The sequence below is a fragment of the Pholis gunnellus genome (genome assembly GCF_910591455.1).
Source record: "Pholis gunnellus genome assembly, chromosome: 24".
Classification (NCBI taxonomy): Eukaryota; Metazoa; Chordata; class Actinopteri; order Perciformes; family Pholidae; genus Pholis; species Pholis gunnellus.
This window is the reverse complement of record NC_136551.1, coordinates 4,370,892-4,382,053: the sequence shown is the minus strand read 5'-3', so window position 1 is coordinate 4,382,053 and position 11,162 is coordinate 4,370,892. Positions and strand designations below refer to the sequence as shown.

The 11,162-nt window shown below is 42.0% G+C and overlaps 1 protein-coding gene across 1 annotated transcript; it reads right to left on the bottom strand.

The window, feature by feature from the left end:
• Window positions 1-4,848: 4,848 nt before the first annotated feature.
• On the bottom strand, window positions 4,849-5,913 carry sox1b (SRY-box transcription factor 1b; the record flags this gene model as incomplete). The annotated part of the gene is made up of 1 exon (XM_079185548.1): window positions 4,849-5,913. The coding sequence occupies one exon, from the start codon at window positions 5,911-5,913 to the stop codon at window positions 4,849-4,851; it is 1,065 nt and encodes a 354-aa protein (XP_079041674.1).
• Between the last annotated feature and the right edge of the window lie 5,249 nt (window positions 5,914-11,162).

The following is an 11,162-nucleotide window of genomic DNA, read 5'->3' as shown; positions in this document are numbered from 1 at the left end:
CTCTGAGATTTATGTGGAAAGTTTTTACATCAGCCGCAACTAAAGCAGAACTAAGAAACCTTTGACTTCGAGACGGAGGCTGTGCAAAAACATAGACAGGTTACTGCTTGTTGACCTGGAGAACATCCTGCTAACAAATGTTTGAGTGGTTACAAATTAGAGAGATCACGGACATATTACCGTGAGAATATTACACAATACACCGTGCAGTCTTTGCTGGGGAACGTTCATCTGCTACTCTTGAAGTGATGCGCCGGATCTGTCTTTCAGTGATCCATAATGACCTGATGCACATCCTTTTATGTAAGACTGCACTTAATAAAGAATCATTGCACGTTATCTAATAAGCACAACTAGAAATTGTATGATTATTTTCCTGTTTTTGTATCCGTTCGTTTTCATTGTGTATATTGTTGCTTTGAAAGAATGCAATTTTTCTTACATGGAGACTTGAGAGAATATTTTACCTGGACGTTGACGCTGGTTTGTTCGGAAAAAGCAAAGATGATTTAAGAAAAAAAAGATAGTGAAACCACAAAGTGTAAAACGTCCAGTTTTCCGTTCCCAACCCAAAGACTATATATTCACTCTAACTTACAATCACACAGTGCTTAATGAAAAGTAACACTACACACATTATTTTACGATTTGTAGGTAGATTCCCAGTCAGTTTTGCTCCATGTTCCCTTTCTACAATGCCAAAAAACAAGATGATCAAATGTGGAAGTTGAAGCCAGTGTAAAAGAAGTTTCTTTCTACTTTTTCTCTCACCTTTAATTCTATTTCTCATCTTGTTTCATTTGTTCTCTGTATTTGCCCTTTATTCATTTATTTATCAGTTCCTCAATGACTTTGCAACTCTAAGTCTGTGTAAACTTATAACATTTTTCAGTTTAGAAAGTTTTTGAAATTGAGACAGACAGAAAAACTCTGTTTGTTTTCCCCTTTTCAACCGTTTGTGAAATATTAACAGTGGCTGATCAAGAGAGAAACGACTTTTCAGACAGCAGCGGAGTGATGGAGAGAGTCAGGCAGAGCAGCGAGGCTCCCTCAGCACCAATAGGTCTGCTTTTGGAGAGAGACAGAAGGGGGAGGGAAGGGGAGGAGGGGGCCCTCGGATTAAGAGGCTGAAAAATGGTTAAAACGTGTCAACGTGTAATTGCACGATAAGGCCCCCTCGCGAGGAATCCGTTGGCCCCGTTGCTATTTTCTATGGCGTCCCGGCTAATCTCCTCGCGCCACATTCGGTCTTCTGCAATCGGTCCCCCGTAATCTCCCATGACAGAACCGGGTCCAACGTCGGAGGTGAGGGTTTTTATAGGAGGAGAGGGAGGGAAATATGCGAAGGCGTGATAAACTGATGCCGATTAGCCACGTTTAGGACACCGGGAGCACGCGGGATGGGGGGGGGGGGGGTCTGCACAGGGTTATGGAGTGGGATGAGCCAGAGCAGCGGTGTCCAAGTTTGTGCCAAGCAGAACATGAGGAGAGGATGGAAACCTGCAGACACATGGCTGTGGATGGGTCCAGCCTCAGTGACTGGGCCTTTACGGGAGCATCCGGGGCTTCTGGGTAAAAGAGGACCAGCTTGATTTATGACGGATCAATCCCAAATATCTTATTGCAAACACGGACTTTTGCCTAAAGTGGTGTAGATATTCCACATTAGTCTATATCTCTTCTTACCTGCTTCAGTGGGGCCTGATGTAATGTGATGATCAGATTATAATATCTTTTCATGGATTTAATATTGGGTGTATTTGGAGGAATAATCTCTTGACATACCTTGAGGTTTGGTGAATTGATGCTCCTCACGGTTCTTGTAAACATTTCTTTGTGACAAAATCCGCCCTTGATCTTCCATCTTGGTATCGTCATCACGGAGAAGTATTTAGAGGCAATAACTCCAGCTCAATCACACTTTATCTTATAATGAAATTGTCAAATAACTCTCATATTCATTTTGTCTTTGCTCACTTTTTCATAAAGTCTTCATCTTTTAAATTCCCTTTGATCACTCAACTCTTAACACCTCTGCCTTATTCTCTTTGACACAAACTTTGTTTAACTTTTGGGTTCCACTTCACATTTTCTGACATGGGAACAGTTTTAATTGTATTTCCTTTTACACTCTTGAGTGTAAAAGAAGTCTAAGCACCAAAATATAGATCACTGTAAATGTGGAATTCATAGGTAATACTGACCAGGGATACTGACATTATCCCTGGCAAGTTAGCTTCGGAGATAAAAAAAAGAATTTACATTTATTAGTTGTCATCAGTCAAGCTGTTGTAAAATGCAAATATAAAGGTCCTTTCTTATCAACCACCACAAATCAAAATATACTTTAAAATATATTAAAATATTATTGTTTTTTATTTCAGCGTATAGGTTTTATTTTTATATTTATTAAGATAGTTAAGTTATCAAACAATTTCTGAAGATAAACCCTTTATATCAATCCAAGTTTAAAGAGGAAAGACAATCCCAAGAAATAAAGCAATGTGAATGGAACTAAAATAAATCCCGTCGGGATCATTCAGGACTAATAAATACCTTCAGTTTAAACAGCTGACATCCATGGAAACAGCTTTATTATATGTGATTTGCATCCATGTTGCCCTCTTGTTTTTAAGTCCAGACCTTAGTGGGAATTACTCTGATAAAACCTGGGGTGTTGTTTGCCGGGCTTTTTGTTGGGGGTGACCCCCGGCTGCCCCGGCTTACACCACGACTAATCCCCATTCTCCTACAACACAAAAACCTGCTCTCCTCACCTCCTCCTCTCTGCTCTCCGCTCATTCATCCATCCCTCCCTCTCCATCCTACCCCGGGGCCTCCAGTGATTCAGCCATCACATTTAAAGAAGGAAATAATTTAACAACCAGGAGAATCGCACACACACAAGCAGGCGTTTGATGCTGGAGGGTGAGGAATGGGGTAAGACTGGAGGACGGTGGAGGCGGGGTTGAAGTGGGCCCAATTGAGGCCAGCTGAAGAATTAGTAGTTCATTGACCAGCGGATACTCTTGTTTTCAGATTTACTTTAGCTTGAGATCTAGATTACTGAGGTCATGCCCCTGAGGCAGGTTACAAAAAAAAAAGAGACTTTATGTTTTACTAACAGATAGAACCACAACTTCAGCATGTGGAAGTGAGTCTAAAGTCAATTTCAGACGATGCATGATCAAGTTTAGAAATAATCGTGCCAGAGTTTGAGTAAAAATACTCAAATTAATTGAGGATACAGCAAGGCTCATAGGAAAATAGATTTAGCTTTTAAAAAATACCCTACATGCGGTTTCACGACAACATGCAAGACACAGAGAGAGTTAATAATACATACAAATAAAAAATAGTTGTGTTTGTGCTGTATGTTCTGGCATTGATCAATAATAAACACAAGTGGTTTTAAAGCATGGCAGTCATCAAAAATGTGGCCCAATTTAAAATGATAGGAAAATGGAAAATGAGGCTGTTATTAGGTTAATTATTGTACATTAGTCTCCCTGAAGAGAAAATACTCAAACAACAAGTGTTTAGTTTAACCACTGAGTTACAGGACGTCGGGTAATCGATCCTCCTAATATGAACCCTGTATCAGCTCTTATCAGGTTTATATTGTGAGCATAAAATATATATGTATGAAACATAATTTCACAATTACAAATATTAAATCTTAGGCTTAAGACTAAATAACAAAAACTAAAAGTAATTTCAGGAAAATCAATGTATGCCTTTAGCCTATTTTCATATTATATCCCCCCAATATAAACCATATGCTCACAAATCTCCCATCAACTTAATGACACATTATGAATTTATATTGATGAAATACATATCACCAAGATTCATGCCAGCTAAAAAGAGGATAATTGGAAGATCTAACGTTTGTTTTTCTATTATCACAGCACAAATGTATAATATTAAATTATGTTTAACTTTAGGAGAAATAATAAATGAATAATCTATTCAAGGGCATCACCGAGAAAATATGTCTGCTGTTATATGTCTGCTAATTATTCTTTTTATGTTATGATTTACATTTTGAGCAGATTGTTTTACTGTTTGTCACGACGTCATTAAACCCGTGTTCATGCAACACAATGAGCTCATTTTACAATATCTTTCAGAAATAGAATCAATGTGAATAATATTGGAGGAACAGTTTCCATGAGCCGTTTTAAATCACCAACTAATCTAACACTTTACGGAAATGCGTTAAAATTGTTTCGTCTTCAACCCGAAAAGGAAGCTTGGTATTTAGTAAATTATGTACAATTGCATAACAATGTTTTCAGTAGGCCTATTTATTCACAATTTACAAGATTTTACAACAACAAAACAAATTCAAATTACACCGACTGAGTCACATGTTTACAAGCATTAAAACGGGAAATCAATTTAAATTGCAGCCTAGAAACTTTTTTCTTTTTTTTTAAACACATCTTCCACACCGCCCTCCATTTATAATACGGTTCCCTCTTTAAACAGGTTTTCAGGATCCCTCAAACACACCGTTGGTGCCTTTTAATTCCACAGAAAAGTCGGAAAAAAAATAACCTTCAAAATGCACCAGCCTTCACGGATTATAATTTAAATCGTGTCAAAAACTTGGCATGCTCTGTTCCAGAGAGCAAAAGTAAATTGGATGCGCTTTCCTTTAGCTCGGACAGACAAAAATCCATCACTGAAAGAAAATAAAAATAACAATAAAAAAGTTTGTTCAAAGTGATTGCATTTTTATGGCTATAACCGCCTATAATTTACAATTCATCAGCAGCCTGCGCCCACATCTACGTTTTTAAATATTTGGTTGTGGTTTGTAGTGCTTATACATTTACAGATTTAAATATGAGTCAGAGGAACCGTCCCGTTTACCGGAGTGGAGCCGCTGCTCTGGTAGTGCTGCGGGTGGAGCACGTGCAGTCTGCTATGAACGGTGGCGTCCCCCGCCGCCTCGCCGGTCGGCAGATACATGCTGATCATGTCCCTCAGGTCCCCCGTAGGGCACGGCGGTGGTCCGCGCGCCGTGGAAACTGGGGGGCTGACGCTGGGCTCAGATTTCACAAGGGACCCCAAAGTCCCTCCGATCGTCCCGGACACCGGGGAGACACCGGAGCTTTGGTGCTGGTGAGTGTAGCCGGTGATCCCTCCGTAGCCCGGCGGAGAGGCGCTCATGTAGCTCTGAGAGTTTGAGATGGGGCTGTAAGATAAGGCGCTCATGTCGTACCTGTGCACGGGCTGCGGGTTGTGCGGGTGGTGATGGTGCGGGTGATGGTGCGGATGCGGGTGGTGCGGGTGACCTCCGGAGCCCGGGTGTTGCGTGTATGCCAGCTGCGCCTCCTGCATCATTGCGTGAGCCGCCGCAGCTGCAGCCGCCACCTGGCCCGAGTATGTGCCGTTCGCCCAGCCGTTCACGTGCGTGGCGTAGCCCGCATTCCCCGGGTGGCCCCCTCCGGGACTCTCCAGTCTCTGCCCTCCGCCCATCCCGATACCCACAGGTGAGCCGAGGAGCCCGCCGGCCAGCGAGTACTTGTCCTTCTTTAGCAGCGTCTTGGTCTTCCTCCGCGGCCGGTACTTGTAGTCCGGGTGTTCCTTCATGTGCATGGCCCGGAGCCGCTTCGCCTCGTCGATGAACGGTCTCTTTTCCGCCTCGGTCATCACCTTCCACTCTGCGCCCAGCCGCTTGCTGATCTCAGAGTTGTGCATCTTGGGGTTCTCCTGTGCCATTTTCCTCCGCTGGCCCCGGGACCAGACCATGAAGGCGTTCATGGGTCTCTTGATTCTGTCCTGCGGGACTTTGCCCCCGGGCCCCCCGCCTATTCCTCCCGCGTGCCCCCCCGGGTTAGATGGGTTGGTCTGGGGCACCATGGGGGAATGTAAGTCCGTCTCCATCATGATGCTGTACATTCACCTGGTCTTGGTAGGACAACACTTCTCAGTCAAATACACAGACACATTCAGTCTGGCCCGCGCGCAGCTAAACCTCCGAGGAAGAGCGAGACAACGAGTGTTAAAAGAAACGAGGAGAGATGAAAAGGTGCTGCAGTCTCAGGGTGAAATCCACTCAGAGGTAAACTTCTTCCGCACTTCCCCTTTTCGCCTTTTCCTCCTGTCATCCGCGAGAGCCGAGAAGAATAGAAACCGGTTGCTTGAGCTTACTTTGGTTGAAGCTGAACTGGGAAAAGTTACCGGAGCGTGCTCTGGCCGCGCGCTTTGACAGCAGCTAAATGAGCAGGAGGCGGCCAATGGAGAGGCTCCAGTAGAGACGTGATTTGCATGCAGGGGCTCGGGGTTCTGGTGACGTCGGAGCGCGAGACCTAAAAATTACTCCCTCTGTCATCTGTTTCGTGTGTGTGGCTAAAAACATACACGACATGTAAACAGTTTAATTCCCATCATTTTATTTACAGGCTACAGAAAAACAACAATGTTGCAAATACTACCCGATAATGAAAATAAAGTAAATGTTGCGACCATTTAATAAAAAGTCTACTTTTAGCAGTGATGACAACCTCTTAACTTAAAACACTGAAGAAGCCTATTGAGCTCATGTGTGTGTCCTAAATAAGACATATGATTTTCAGATTACATTTTGAGGGTTCGTCCTCTTTCACACATCGTTCAAAATGCCTATATCTTTTAATTTCTCGTTTTTTTTGTCAAACTCTATGAGGGCTACACCGCCTCCTATTCAGAGCCACAGGTGCTTTTCTGTTGTGCCCGTTGCTAGGAAACAGGTGACTGACGCCCGGAACACGTGCCATTCAAAGCGGCCCTTTTGTTTGTTTCACCAAAGCTGCAGGAGAGCACGAGAGGAAGAGGAGGGGGGGGGGGGATTCAACCCGCTAGAAAAACTCCTGTAATCCTATAATAAATGTTAGAAATATAGATTTTTAATGAGGACATTTTAATTAAACTAATGGAATATGATGTGGCCATCATAAAGGTGCCGGCCTGCTGCAATAGGCCCAGAGCTCCTGTTCCTGAAATAGGGATCAAGGACTCTTCTGCCGAAGCAGAGTTCCTTTGATTCTATTGAGTCTGTAAAGGAGAGACTGCTCTTTTCAAACAAACAAACACAGGTAGAATCTAACCTCATTACATTGTAAACAAAAATAATACTATTACTGCTCTACAACTGACAATAACAATTATACACATACATATTATACTTGACGTCCAATGAATTGTTTTGTCATTAATTAAACTGTGACTAATACTTAATACCCATCAACATTTCCTGGAACTTAAGGTGACTCGTTTTGTCCAACCAACAGTACAAAATATAAATATATTCAGTTTATACCAGACAAAGAAACACAGACACTCTTAACATTTAAACAGTGAATTTTTGGCGTTTGTGCTCAAGAAATGACTCAATCAATCATTGCAGCTCTGTATTTGACATTAATAGAAATGTGTTAATTTCCGTGCATTCTGGCTCTATTTCCACACTATGGTGTAAGTGCAGTGAAAAGGGAAGGAATAGATTTATATTTAACATTGCTGTTTGTCGTTTGGTATTCGGGTCTCCTCCTGCTTCACTGGCTTCCCGTCATGTGGAGGATCTTTTCAGCCCTCTGGGATTATGCTCCCAAGTGGCATCTGTCAGGTGCTGCCCGCCTCTCAGCGAGCTGATAAACTACACTGGCACGCTGGCAGGGCTGGATTCTCCTCTCGCTGCCTTGTACCAGTTGGCTACAGTGCTGTTAAGTGGCTTGTATGATCTGTTTTACTCGCACACTGTGACAATCTCCTCTCTTTCTGCCTCTTTGCATCCGACACAGAAACACACGGTGGTCACACTTTGCTTTATTTTATAATGTTGTGTCTTTTCATCTATTGATTCTTTGTCATGGTCGTAATGAAAGATTGCATATCACATAACAAAATTATTAAGGCTATAATGCAGTCACATAATAACCAAGCAGCACATGAGAAGGCTTCTGATTTTAATAGTAGCAATGACACATTTAAGAACAGTCTGTACTGGATTCAATCAAAGTCCAACTGAAATGTATTCATCCCTTCTTTGCAGACAGACTTAAAGTAAGCAAACAGTGCTGTTAGTGGTATTGAAGTAAGGGTTGCTGCATGTAGATGTTGTTCAATGTGCTGCAGCTAATTGGCTCTCGAGTGTTTGTTTGGTCTAATGTGCAGGAGAAGACGTGCGTTGTTGTTTGTGCGTTGGAGAGAAAGGAGGCTTCAGCAGGAACACAGGACGTGTGCTTTAATGAAGATATAGTGGAGCAGATACAGTTCAGGTACAGTATATTGGTGTTTCTGAGTTTCAGTGTCTGACGGATGGTGAGTGGAAACAACGACACCTTGTTTTCACTGGAAGTTTCCACAAACACTGTGATGCTCGGGTGGATCTCTTCTTTCCATAGTTTCCTGAAAGAAGCATGTTATCTGCAACAAACAGCAGTTCTGATAAACCAGATTACAACATTTGATAGCAAAAGGGATTTTAATTAGCCAAAGTATTGCCACACCATCAACGTCCTGTTCATCCTCCAACAGCTCATTACGATTGGTGAGAAAAAGAGTGATGTGATTGGCTGTTAGAACGTCGTAAGCAACGTAACTTATTGACAGTTTATCATAATTCCTCATCATTTTCTATGATGATGAGTGTTAATAGCTGCTCTTTGTGTCGCTTTTCTAGTCTCATATGAATAACAGTCCGTATGAATTCTGAATTAATAATTCATGTTTAGTACTGTATGAGCATAAAGAGTCATATTCAACATTTAAATAAATACTATAACAGTGTGAGTGAAACCATCTTTTTATTCATGGAGGATCACTCTTTCATTTTGGAAACAATACATGTTTCCAAAGACCTCTTCACCAAATATGGTTTGCATGGCTTTTACTGTAATAAAGGAATTGAATTATTAGAAGCTCTTCTCTCCAAAGAGCCACATCAGTGTGACCAGGCTGACACACAAAGACACTCCAGAACATCACTGATCATTAATGACCATTACATATAATTATGCCTGAAATATCAGCACCTCCTTTTCCCCCACACACACTAACGGACCGAGCAGAGGATCAAAGAGCGCTTGGAGGTAAAGCACAGCGGTGAGGATGTTCTTCACTCCTTCACGCTGCTATTTGGCCTGAAATCTCTAAGCCAACAGGCCACCAACACACACAGGCCTCATGGAATCAAAGGCATTTCTCCTGTGCAGCAGCCGGCCCGGTGGGTTTGTTTAAGGCTCGCTGTCACAGCAAGCTGTCAGCTCTACTGGAGCTCAGCCTTACAGGCAGAGCAGGGAGCACACTAACACACACACACACACACACACACACACACACACACACACACACACACGCATACAGTACGTATATACAACAGCAAGCTGTGACATATTGTCATTATAAGTGCTCAGAGAAACAGTTCAGCCTTCTCAGCTCTGGATGTGATTGTGATGAAAATAGTAATTAAAAGTGTGTTTTACTGTAAAGGTTAAATACTCTCATCACTCGAGTGTAGTTGTGAACACTTCATATAAAATAAGCTCAGTAACCTTTTAGGAAATGACTGTATTTTCTTCAGTTTCTCTCCATACACAAACTTTGTTTTTTTCATGCTATATTATGATGCTTTTTAATTACATGCTAAACTTTTATGGCGTACTATATTTTGACTTTTTTCCCGATATTTCTTACAACATTTGTGATTTTTGAACGGCATTATTTTCTGACATTTTATCAACTAAAATGTTTCATTTAATCAATCAAAAAAAAGCTACTTGACAAATTGATACAAATAATCTTTTTTTTGCAGATGGGATTGAACCATCACATTCCGTGTTTATAGGAGCTGTTTAACGTTGTAGCAGCCCTCCAACACGCCTCTAATCCGCCTCTGTATTTGCTGCAGGTTGCTGAACCGATGGATGAAGCGGCCCACCTCATCCTACATGATTACCACATGAAGTGCAGCACCGAGGACGATGGGAACGCTGACAAGAACCCGGTATGCTCTGATGGAAAACACCTGACAGGCTGACATGTTTTTGACATATTATATTATCTCCTTATCTTGAAATAATGTCTTTAAATCAAGAAGAAGCCGTAGAGTTTATAGCTAACCTGCTCAGTGCCATTATCGAGCCCCTGCACTTGTTAGTCTTTAGCTGTCGCTCATGAGTCCAGTCAAATTTCACAGCAAGTATTCCTGTCGCCTCAGCAACGTACGGATTAGTTGGAATTAAAGTGATCTTACAAACTATTTTTAGCGCCTGCACAATCAAATGACCACATTGTCGGTTGGTACCATACATTTACACCCTCTGGACAACACTTAGGGGGCATTACATCCAACTTAAATGTCTTCTTGGTACGAAGAAGACAGTAAAAGGATGGATGCCTAAGCATGGTTAGAGTTTCTACTGCATCACAGATCCCTAACTTGGTTTTGGTGTTTCATTTATCTGCTGCCTGCTGATGCTGTCTGAGCTTTGAAGTGAGAACAAGTTTGTGAATTCCTCAATTAGTAGAAATGTAACAATCACAAGTGGCAGCCAATGTGAATGAATTCCCTTTGCTCCAACAGCATTTGTAGGCATCATGAAGCTTTGACTTCAAGGTTTTGAAATTCACTTTCTTCAATAACTCCCATGAATAAATTAACCAGTTGCAGCCATCTACATGGAGACTAACATCATCTTTCTTCCATCCATTTCCCCCACTTTCAAGTGTCAAAGTAAAGTGGCCCGGTGTACCGAACACTGTCGAGCATTTGCACTCATCATTTAATCATCGCACCTCGTCCTTTGATTGATGCCTAATGAATGCCCGGGGTCTCGGTTTACAAGACGATCGCTAACTGAGCCTTGTTAATGGGTTTCTGCCTGTCTGCCAGACAACCCGGGCTTCAGGCAGAGACGTCTGCGTTTACACCGGAGCTTCAAGACCATTTATTCTATCATTTCACATACCCCATATAACATACCTCCAGCAGTGTTAACAGACGAAACCAACCCAACAATACACATTCTGAGCTGCTCTCTCCTGCTGTAGACAGCACTTCCACGTTCATAATCGGTTCCATGTGTGCTAAAAAAAAAAAAAAAATGTGAACAAGACCTCTTGTAATTTTCAACAGCGTCTCATTGCAAGTACTTTCACAATTAGCGACC